Raw genomic sequence first — 12,523 nt, forward strand, 5'->3', positions numbered from 1 at the left:
ATTTCCATTTTCTCCTTTCTTCTCTCCAGGAGCAGAGGTAACTTGGAAGAGATTGCAATAAAAACAGCTTGATGAGACTAATGGAAGCTTGCTGCCTTCAGCTCTGGAGCCCCTCCCCCAAGGGCTCCTGCCTCACACAGACCAGGGAAAGAAAGTCCTGATGGAAAATGATGCTTAGTGTTAGTGGCCTCACTTTAGTGTCTATTTTCCCCAAAATTATGTGGTCCACATACCATATTTTTGTTTAAAAATCACTAAAAAAGCAATACAAACTCACAGCAGAAGTCTCAAACGGTGCAGAAAGGTAAAGTCACATACTGTAAATGTAGCCTCTGGCAAGACACGGAGCCTCTCTGATCTCCGGTGTTTCCATTTGCTAAATAGGATAATGAGAGCTAATTTGTAGAGATGATCTGAAGATATAATGAGATAATATATGCAAAATGCCTATTGTTATTTTATTTATGGTTATTGTGTCAGTCCATTTTCTTTATGTCAGCCCAGTGACATAAAGAAAAGCGGTTTACTTTGGGTCAGTTCTGCTGGCTGTACGATGGAACTGTGGTGCCGGCACCTGCTCTGGTGAGACCTTAGGAAGCTTACAATCATGGTGGATGGTGAAAGGGAGCCAGAGTGTCACATGATAGGAGAGGGAGCAAGCGAGAGAGAGAAGGGAGTTGCCACACTTTTAAACAACCAGATCCCTTGTGAGCTCAGAGCAGGAACTCAGTCATTACCATGAGGAGCACAACAAGCCATTCATGAGGAATTCTCTCCTATGAACCAAAGACCTCCCACTAGGCCCCACCTCCACCATTGGAGGTCACATTTCAATATGAAATTTGGAAGGGACAAAATATCTAAACCATTAGTTATATATACACTATTTTCATCTGCTTAACCAAAAAATACTTTTCCAGTACTGAGAAGTTTGTTGTTTTCCAGCATATTGAAAACACTGGGAGGGACAAGGTAAGAATGATGAGGGTGGAAAAGGACAATGAACGACCATGGTAAATGGGGTGATGTCACAGCAGATGACATTTATATTGCACTATGAGATGTCCCACAGGTACTCGAAATACAAAGAGACCACAACTGAACAAGCCAGGGCTCATTACTCTAGGCCAGTTAACGTTGATAAGGTCATAAGCAGCCACTTAAGATCTCAATTTGTCAATTTAGGTGTTCACACTAGGCACATCTCCTCCTCTTCCCAATTAACCATATCTGTTTATTGTAGTCTTATATACTGTGTCTCCTACTCTTTTCCTTTTCAGTTTCAATTACCTTTGGCATCTCCTCATGGGTTTTGGCAAACACCTCTAAACTGGCATCTTCTCTTCCAATTTATCCCCCTTTAATCCATCTGCCATACTGAGAGCAAAGTGATTCTTCTAAAATGCACAACTGGTAGCAAGTTTCTTCCCTGATTAATTTCTTTCATTATCATCTACAGTGTAAATTTCAATTTCTGTATACAGCATCTAAGTTTATTCCAGAGGTTAACAAATGTTAAGTCCTTAAGCACGCAGTAAGTACTACAGAAATCCTTGTTATTACTATTATTTTTTAATGACCTGGTCTCCACTCTGCTCTTCAATCTAAAACACTGTCATTCTTCCATTAGAATAATTGTTCACACTTTTCCAAGCCCACTGTGCTTACACACCTCTGGGTTTCACACACACACACACACACTTCCACATTCCTGATTTCTCCCGTGTGGAAGTCTTACTCTTTTTTATATTCTACCTCCCCTGGTGTTTCATAGCCCCTACATACACGAGACATTTTCTTCCAATTCTAAGACCTCTGGACTTGTAATGCTTTTCTGTTTGTAGCACCACATTGGGTTCTAATTTGTTTCTGTGTTCCTCTCCCCTAATAGATGATGAGCTCCTGGAATGCAGGGATTGTATTTTACTTATTCCAAATACCTGAGGAAATGCTGGCACATGGTAAGCAACTAGTATTTAGTAAGATTTTTTTTTTTTTTGAACAAATGAAAAGGGTAGGCTAGAATTAGACAAAATGTAATTAAGAATATTTTATGATATGGAAAGAAATTCCCACTAGGGTAGAGAAAAGAAGTTTAGTCAAAATCTGGCGCGCTGCAGTTTAACTTCTAGCTAACCAGTGATGGCGGTGATGCAGCAAAGCCTATTTGGTTGAGATCCTGGCCTTTTGATCCGTTGGTGCCACGTTATGTGCTGGATGGGAGTAATCAATATACCACCTTCTCTGCTACTTTGGGCTCAGGTGGAGGGAATTTTATTCCACTCTCTGCAAATCTTCCCCGTGCCTCAGCGGGAAGTGGAGACTGTGAGCGTCTACCAGCTCCCAGAAGGCCTCCCCTTTCTGTTTCCCCTAGGGCCCTCCACCCGGGCTGCAGCCCCAGCTTTCGCGTCTTCTCGGAGCAGCCCGGCCCCAGGTGGCTGCGGGGCGCGGGGCCGCGGGCCTGGGCTCGCCCCTCCCCGCGCGTCACATGCGCAAGGATGCAAACTCCCCTTCCCTCCTCCTCCGCCCCCTCCGCCTCCCGGGCCTCTTCCTCCTCCCGGTGAGGGAGTGCTTGGCAGACTGCGCGAGGGGGAGCGAGCGAGCGGGCGCTGCCGGGAGCCCGCAGCCCTGGCGCCCGCCGCTGCCCGGAGCCCCGCAATATGCCGCCGCGGCCCTCTGGCTCTCGGCCATGGCGAGGCTCTGCCGGCGTGTCCCTTGCACCCTGCTTCTCGGCCTGGCAGCGGTGCTGCTGAAGGCGCGGCTGGTCCCCGCGGCCGCCCGAGCGGAACTCAGCCGCTCCGACCTCAGCCTCATTCAACAGCAGCAGCAGCAGCAGCAACAGCAAAAGCAGCTGGAGGAGGCTGAGGAGGAGAGGCCAGAGGTGCCTGGGGCGACGTCCACCTTGACGGTTCCAGGTAGGTCCTGGCTGCCCAGCCCGGCGTTTCAGTCTTGGCCGGAGATCTCTTAGGGCCTCGCCGGCTTCTTCGCCCCTTCCCTAGCCATTCCCATCCTCGTTCCTGTCACCATCCCTCCCGATCTCTCGCCCCAGACTGGCGACACAGCCTTTGGTCCCTTGATCTGGTGTAGGGAATCTGCTCTTCGGGTAATGAGCTTTCTGGGCAGCTCAGAGCACTGCAGTGGGTTGGAGAGGGGTCGGGAAGGCTGGGGGTGGGTGACTGCCTGGATTGATTTTCTTTTCTCTCCCTTCTGCCTGAATTCTACCCTCCGCCGTGGGAATGACTGCACACACACACACACACACACACACACACACACGGTTCTTAAATCCCTTAAGCATTTTGTTCTCTATCCTTTTCTCTCCTAGAGACTGAGAAATCTTGCCATGGACACCCACACATCCCTTTTCACCATTTCTCCATGCCTGCTATATTTAAATTTAGCCATGAAGAGAGAAATCTTGATTTTTTTATTATTTATTTCTCTTTCTCCTTACCCCAGGAAGGGTTTAAGGGTTCATCTTATTGCAAAGAATGCTTTTAGTACAGTAAGATGAAGCAAAACAAAATAGGAGTTTGTAATTGAAGGAAAGGGAAAAGGAGAGGGGGATACATATGGTGAAGTCTGGAGTGGTATTAGTACAGCAAAAGCCTATCCCTGGAGAGGGAAATCTCCTTACTTGTCAGTAGAACTTAAATGAGGCAGATTCTTGACACTGTTCAATGAAAGTGCAGAAATACGGCTGTGGTATAGGTGGCTGTAACAGTTCTGCAGTTTCTCCCTCTACCCCCATTACAGCTCCATCGGTAAGCAAATAGCTGGATTATCCATGTATATTGCATCTCCCTACCCCCCAACCCACTTCGCTTCCTGGCTGTAGATTCTGTCTGCTATTTGGAAAGAAAAAAAGCCTCCAATTTTCTGGCACGAGGGCTTAGATTTTGTGAAACCAAAGTGAATTTTATTATGACGTTTGTTTTTGTTTTAAAATCCTGCCTGGTAACACTATATGAGTGCTGAAAATGAGATTTTAAAGAGTGGAATCAGCATCACGTTTTGTATTGCTTGCTCATCATCAAAAAGCAGTACACAGGCATGCCAGCTGCGATTCATGACACAGCCAGGATGATTTAATTTATCAGAGTGCTCTGAGCATAGGATGAAATCACCAAAGTGTGCAGGAAAGCATGTGTTTCTGACACCCTCTGAAACCAATTAGTAACACTCAAGTGTGGCTAAAAGTCTTGAAAGGTATAGTGTATGGTGGTTTTCCTACCCAGCTTTTAATAACTGAAAGTGATAACGTGGTTTGGGTGAGGCTACTGTTAGACATGCCGTTCGCTGAACTTAAGGAAATTGGATATATCAGATTGACTGGCCTCATTAATAGAGATATTTCATAAATTCACTATGAAGCAGAAGTCTGGGAGAGTGTTGGTGGGTTTTATGGTTTGCAGTATATTTTTATTTCAATGTACCTTTCAGGAATATTAAATGAGTTTTGACTACTGTAATACATACATGTTGTGATTAGGGTTATGAATAACTGCAATAATATGAAACCTGAATCAAGCATGCAAATTAAAATGTTTGCTTTCTGATATTTGTGAGGGAATATTCTGAAAAAGATGATTGTCTGGGAAAGTAGCAGTTTTTGTTTTATTTACTTATTAGATTGAATAAAGGAACCACACTATTCAATAGATCAAACTAGAACCTGAAAAGTAACTTATAATGATTCTTCTTCCTCAAAAACTCTAATTACCCAAGCCAGTGGCAAACAAGGGAGCAATTCAATTGACTGCTGTTTTAGTTACTGGAATATTGAGTCTTATAATGCAACACAGCTTATAGACAAATGAAGTTAACATATTCCTTTGAATGCATTGTGATCTCTCCATTGAACTGGTCTTCCTATTTCAACCTTTGTTTCCCTACTGTCTGTTCTCCTCACACAGCTAGGGATCTTAAAAAAAAAAAAAAATTAAATAGGATAATTTCTGCTCACAGTCCTCCAATGGCTTCCCATCTCTCTCATACTAGATGCCCAGATCGTGAAAATGGCCTACCAATGTCTAGATCCTTTGTATCCTCCCTTTCTCCCATCTCCTACCAATGTCTAGATCCTTTGTATCCTCCTTTTCTCCCATCTCCTACCAATGTCTAGATCCTTTGTATCCTCCTTTTCTCCCGTCTCCTTTAGCCCTTACCCTAACTCACTCCACTGTAGCCACACTAGTTCTATTTTCTTTAGCTTGCAAGTGGACCCAAGTGTTTGGCCTTTGCGCTTGCCATTTTCTCTGCCTGGAATTCTGGAACTTCACATTTTTCAGATTTGCTCAAGTGTCTCAGTAACTGAGAGACCTTTTCCTGACCAGGTGTTTAAAATAGTAATCTGTGCATCCTTTTTGCTCTTACCGGGATTCATTCTCCTCCATGGTACTCATTCTTCTCAGCTGTTCTAATAAGCCTGTTTTCCCTTGATAGAACATAAGCTCTGTGAAAGCGTGGACTTTGTTTTGTTCACTGCTCTATTTCTAATATCTCGAAGAGCACCTGGTTTGTACCCATAGACATTCAACCATTTGTTGAATGGATGAATGAATGAATGAATTCACTTTCTCAGTATTCTTCTTCATTGGAGAAACTCTCCATTGGAGTTTAGCAGGGGATTTATAAAAATAAATGTTATGTAGTAAAATTTGTAAGTAGAAGTTGTAAAGTATATAAATTTTGGATCTTTAATTTTAGTTAATATCAGTGTTTATCTTATGCCGACTACAGAAAACTGATTGATACCAGTACTTGGGCCTACTTATTAGGTTCTATCAAGAATTTTCGGGGTTTTTTTCTGAGACACGGTTGAGTGCAGTGGCGTGATCGTGGCTCAACTCAGTCTCAACCTCCTGGGCACAGCCTCCTGAATAGCTGAACTACAGGTTCATGCCACTGTGCCCAGCTAATTTTTAATTTTTTTATTTTTTGTAGAGATAGGGTCCTGCTTTTTTGCCCAGGCTAGTCTCACACTCTGGAACTCTGGGCTCAAGCAATCCTCCCACCTCAGCCTCCCAAAATGTTGGGTTTACAAGCATGAACCATAATTCTTTACCTGAGTATACTTAATCCTCTTATGACCCAGGAGGATTTTAACATATTATATACCTTTAAATAGCTGTGATTGAGCTTGAGTTCATTCTTTACCTCTGTATGATGCTTCTGATTCTTTGGACGTACCATTTGAAAAACTGTAGGACTTTTCTCAGGCAAAATTTAGAAAATGAATATGACACATTAAATGACTGATATATGACTAAGCCTTATCTGTCCATAGTAGAGAAATTCACCATTGCCCTTGCTTAGTATTCTCTGGATTTTATTATTTTAAAAATTTATGCCTCTTTATATTTCTGAGAAACAAGAAAGCAAGATGAAACAAAAAAACTTAAATGTGAAAAATTTTTTTAAAATCAGCAAATAAAAGTACATTTCCATTTTCTCATTAACTTACAAAAACACCGTCTTCAGAGAGCAGTGAAAATAAAGACTAAGGTTGGTATCCATCAAATCAATTGTTTTCTCCAGTGTATACAACAGCTCTTATTTCTCCATCTGTACTCGTATTTGTTAGAAATAAATATTTGAGGGTGCTGAGAAGAATTAATTTGGGGGCTAGTGGTAGTTGGTACAACCGTATTATACTCATTCTGATAGCCCATTAGATGGGAGGCATGCTGGGGTTGAGGGCGAGAGGAGCTGGGGAAAAATAATGAGCTCCGTTTAAAATTCTCCATGTGAAGCAGAGACACAGGGGATCTCTAGGGATTATAGAAATGTCTTTTCGGTACAGAGAAAGCTTCTTGAGAGGCATATTTTCATGGTATGATAATTTTTGATTGCATATTTCAGTGATATCTATTTTTAAATTTTTTATTTTGCAAGATGTTAAATATATAGAAAGCAAACAGGATAGTGTAATAAAAGCCTATACCTGTCACCCAACTTTAACAGTAGTCAAAATTCTGCCATTGTTTTTTCACCCATACTTCTACCTGTTTCCACTATGTGGGATTTGTTTTTAATTTTTAATTTTTATGGGAACATAGTAGGTGTATATACTTATGGGCTACATGAGATATTTTGATACAGGCATAAAATGAATAATTATGACATCAGGGTAAATGAGGTGTTTATCACCTCAAACATTTATCATTTTTGTTGTAAACATTCCAATTACACTTTCAGTTATGTTAAAATATACAATAAGTTATTGTTTACTACAGTTACCCTGTTGTGCTATCAAGTAGTAGATCTTATTCATTCTGACTATATTTTTATACTCATTAACCATCCCCACTTTTTCTCCCCTCCCAATACCCTTCCCAGCCTCTGATAACCATCATTCTAATCTCTATCTCCATGAGTTTAATGGTTTTACATTTTAGTTCCCACAAATGAGTAAGACTATGCAAAGTTGGTCTGTGCCTGGCTTATTTCACTTAATGTTCTCCTGTTCCATTCATGTTGCTGCAAATGAGAGGATCTGATCCTTTTTAATGGTTGAATAGTACTCCATTGTGTATATGTATCACATTTTCTTTACCCATTATCTGTTAATGGACACTTAGGTTGCTTCCAAATCTTAGCGATTGTGAATAGTGCTGCAATAAACATGGCAGTACAGATATCTCTTCAATATACTGATTTGCTGTCTTTGGGGTATATACCTAACAGCGGTATTGCTGGATCATATGGTACCTCTATTTTTAATTTTTTGAGGAACCTCCTACTATTTTCTATAGTGGTTGTACTAATTTACATTCCCACCAGTGGTGTACAAGGGTTTCTTTTTCTCCACATCCTCATCGGCATTTCTTATTGCCTGTCTTTGGATAAAAGCCATTTTAACTGGGATGAGATGAGCTATCATTGTAGTTTTGATTTGCATTTCTCTGATGATCAGTGGTGTTGAGCACCTTTTCATATACCTGTTTGCCATTTGTATGTTTTCTTTTGGGAAATGTCTATGTACATCTTTTGCCTAATTTTAAATAGGATTATTGGATTTTTTGCATATTGAATTGTTTGAGTTCCTTATATATTCTGGTTATGAATCCTTTGTCAGATGGATAGTTGGCAGATATTTTCTCCCATTCTATGGGTTATCTCTTCACTTTGTTAATTGTTTCCTTTGCTCTGCAGACGCTTTTGATGTGATCTCATTTATCCATTTTTGCTTTGGTTGCCTGTGCTTGTAGGGTATTACTCAATAAATCTTGGTGCAGACCAATGTCCTGGAAAATTTCCCCAGTGTTTTTTTGTGGTAGCTTCGTAGTTTGGGGTCTTAGATTTAAATCTTTAATCCATTTTGGTTTGATTTTTGTATATGGTGAGGGATAGGGGTCTAGTTTTATTCTTCTGCATAAGGATATCCAGTTTTCCCACCACTATTTATCGAATAGACTGTCCTTTCACTAATGTATGTTCTTGGCAACTTGGTTGAAAATGAGTTCACCGTGGATGAATAGATTTATTTTTGGGTTCTCTATTCTGTTCCATTGGTCTCTGTGTCTGTTTTTATGCCAGTTACAATGCTGTTTTGGTTACTATGGCTCTGCAGTATAATTTCAAGTCCGGCAATGTGAGTTTTCCAGTTTTTTTTTTTTTTTTAAAGCTCAGGATGGCTTTGGCTATTTGGAGCTTTTTGTAGTTCCACATAAATTTTAGGGTTTTTTTTTTTTTTTTTTTTTTTCTATTTCTGTGAAGTATGCCATTGGTATTTTGATAGAGATTCCATTGAATCTGTAAACTGCGTTGGGTAGTATGGACTGGGTTTATTTTTTTTTCTTAATAGGTCCTTTTAGAGGTAAAATGTACATATATGAATTGTACATATTTTACTGTACACTCTTGACAAATAGATATACCCATGTAAACATCACCCTATTGAGATATAGATGTTTATATCACCTTAGAAAGTTTCCTCATAGCCCCTTCCTAGGGAATTCCTGTCCCTCACCTGGCGATGTCTGCTGTGTTGATTTTGTTTTCATCATACACAATTTTGCATTTCATCATACACATCATTTTGCATTTTATAGAACTTCACAAAATGGAATCAAATAGCATGTGTCCAGCTTCTTTAGCTTAGTATAATTTCCATAGATTTTATTCATTTTGTAGCACATTTAGTAGTTTATTCCTTTTTATTGCTGAATAGTATTCCATTGTATGAATTACCACAGATCAGTTTATTGATTTTTCTGTTGATGGGTATTTGGGTTGTTTCCAGTTTTAGCTATTCTGAATGAAGCTGCTACATTCTTATACAAATCTTTGTGTGTACATGTTTTCATATCTGTTGGATAAATGCCTAGGAGTGGAATTGCTTGGCCAACTGATATACTTTTGAAGCGAAAAATGTTTTTGTTCCCCAATATTCTATGTAGGTGGAACTTACCTCTCTTAAGATGGTTACTTTAAAAATAATGAAATGTATTGTATAGTATTACTGTATGCTTTTTCTTAAAATAATTTAAACTTCTTTTTAACTTTTTTTTTTTTTTTTTTTAAATACAGACTCTTGCTCTGTTGCCCAGACTGGAGTGTAGTGGTGCAATCTCAGATGCACTGCAACCTCCGCCTCCCAGGTTCAAGTGATTCTCCTGCCTTAACCTCTTAAGTAGCTGGGATTACAGGTGCCTGCCACCATGCCCGGCTAATTTTTGTATTTTTTTTTAGTAGAGACGGGGTTTCGCCATGTTGACCAAGCTGTTCTTGAACTCCTGACCTCAGGTGATCTGCCCACCTCAGCCTCCCAAAATGCTGGGATTACAGATGTGAGCTACTGTACCTGGCTAACTTTATTTTTTAATTGTATATATTATAACAACAGGATATTTTAATAGGCTTATACATAGTGAAATAATTACTATAGTCAAGCAAATTAACATATCCATCCTCTCACATAGTTACCTTTTTTGGTGTGATAACAACACCAAAACCTACTCTCACCAAATTTCCAGTATACAGTACAGTATTCTAACTATAGTCTTCATGCTGTACCTTAGGTCTTTAGACTTACTCATCTTACATATCTGCTACTTTGTACTTTTTGTCCTACATCTCACCATTTTCTCCTGCCCTTGGTAGCCACTTAAATCTCCCATCCATGAAAGCACTTATTTACTTACTTTTTTCTTTTCAAGGAATTTGAAAAATCAACAGGAAAAGTGGAATTCAAAATAACCAAGTAATCATGCCTCAAAGGCCATATTCCCAGATGGGGTAATTATGATTTCTTTCCAGGATTTTAATACCAAAAGGAGTTATTTCTTGGTGTTGATAACACATATGTTATTGTGTTGAATTTGAGTCCAGTTTGTTTTAGTAGCAGCTTTATAGTGTTCTTAATGTGAGTAAGTAGAAACTGTACCAATTATTTTTCTGTAATAAAGCTCTTCCCCCAAGTATATAAATATTGAACTTGATTCTCTTTCAATGTCTGTCTGACTAGGTTAGCTCTGGTATTGTTGTCATTCATTTACTTAGTGTAATGTTTCTTCATTTCCTTTTGTCCAAGTTGCCTTAGCTAGGAAATGGATACACTATTTTCCATTTGCTGTTGGTAAAGTTTGCTTTGAAATACTTATCTGGAAGAGTCTAAAACCATGAAAGATATGTGTGGTAGTAAAATGCAGTCCTGCATTATTGAACAACAAGGACATTTTCTGAAATATGCGTCATTAGGTGACTGTCATTCTGTGAACATCATAGGGTGTACTTACACAAACCTAAATGGTATAGCCGACTACACACCTAGACTATATGTTATAGCCTGTCACTCCTAGGCAACAAATCTGTACAGCATGTGACTCTACTGAATACTGTAGGCACTTGTAACACAATTTTAAGTACTTGTGTATCTAAACATAGAAAAGGCAAAGTAAAAATGGTATTATACTCTTATGGGACCACCACTGTCATATATGTAGTCTGTTGACCAAAATATTAATTGCTATATAACTGTGTAAGCGTAAGAAAATAGCTCTGTTTGCTTTGAAGATTCTGTTTGGAGATGCCTCTTTAATTGGCCTTTTGCATCAGCACAATGCACATGTCCAAGACATATCAGATTCTGTGCCATTTAATTTTTTTTTCTTTTATGATTGTTCGTGTCACAATGACTAGGCTGTATTTTTACATTCTTGTTAATAATGCCTGTGAATATAAGGCCAGTTTATTTGGGCCTAAAATGAGTGAGTGATTGAGAGTGCCATTTCATGTAGGGCAGCGAGTGTCAGGGAAATGGTAATCACTTTCCATCATTATTAATGTGTCAAATATGCCTCAGGGACCTAGTGAACCAGAATTATAGCATGCCTCAGTCATGTATTACTCTTCAAACCTTGAGCTGATAATGCCAAAGTTCTCCACATTAAGGTTCTATATCTTACACAGAAAGTAAGATTTAAAATTAATTTCATTTATATGTGACATTTCAATTTCTATTTAATATGCTTTTTTTTTTTCCTCAAGCAGATTTCTATATCATAACAATTTAGGGAATAATATCACATTTAAGTTAATATTTCATTTGCCAGTATAATCACTTCTTGTACTTAGTTCAGTTTTGTTCCTGTTCAGTAAAGAAATATCATTTATAAATTATATATATATAGACACAGGATCTCACTCTGTCCCCCAGGCTGGAGTGCAGTGGTGCAGTCTCAGCTCACTGCAACCTCCGCCTCCTGGGTTCAAGCGATTATCGTGTCTCAGCCTCCCAAGTAGCTGGGATTACAGGCGTGAGCCACTGTGCCCAGCCAAATTACATATTTTTAATTCACTTGTTGGCTCTGCTGAGATGTAGAACATTTACTTGGCTGAACCAACAGCAATTCGTATGTGGGGATCCAAATGCTAGCTGGTCTTTACGTAAGCAGTTGACCAGTCAACTGGTAGAAATGTTCAGCTTCAACTCATAGCTCATGCTGTGAGGACCCTGGGCACCAAAGACATTATAAAATTCCATATCCTTTGTCCTTTCTGAAATAAAATAAAACCAGTGTTCGTGCTTTTATTCCCACTGACCTATTCCTCTGCTTTTTAATAATAGGAACATGACACAAACAGAAACAGGAGGGATAGACAGGTGATTTGTTTTTCTTAATGGATTAACTATAACCAGGAGTTAGAGACAGCAGATGTCCTGGGGTTTGTGACTCATTCCACCCTTGCCTCCTTTCCTGTGTTTTGGGAAAGGGTAAAAATTAAGATGTCAAATTATGGCTCAGTATAATTAAATGAATTAAGTTTCTTTAAAACTTGAAACATGCTGCTAATGTTCTTTGACATTTGCATGAGTAGGGTTTGTTTATAAATGTCTGGGTGACTGAAAAAAGATTACCAGAAAAATATCCGTTTACTGTAAGAATGAAATAGATGAAGAACATGCTTTTGTGTAAGGGGAAAAATATCACCAAAATAATGGGCATAGTAGACTTTATTTATTTAAGTAAAATGAACCATTCATGGATCAGTGATAAGGGTGTGTCATGCAAGGGAT

At 39.3% G+C, this 12,523-nt stretch overlaps 1 protein-coding gene across 1 annotated transcript in view; it reads left to right on the plus strand.

Moving 5' to 3' along the window:
• The first annotated feature begins 2,492 nt into the window (after positions 1-2,492).
• FAM171B (family with sequence similarity 171 member B) overlaps positions 2,493-12,523 on the plus strand; it is a 72,965-nt gene continuing 62,934 nt past the window's right edge. Inside the window, exon 1 of the mRNA XM_025404087.1 lies at positions 2,493-2,915. Within this exon, the coding sequence (XP_025259872.1) occupies positions 2,690-2,915 (226 nt within the window). The 5' untranslated portion in view covers positions 2,493-2,689. The remainder of the gene's footprint in view (positions 2,916-12,523) is intronic.

This window comes from Theropithecus gelada, chromosome 12, assembly GCF_003255815.1.
Source record: "Theropithecus gelada isolate Dixy chromosome 12, Tgel_1.0, whole genome shotgun sequence".
NCBI lineage: Eukaryota > Metazoa > Chordata > Mammalia > Primates > Cercopithecidae > Theropithecus > Theropithecus gelada.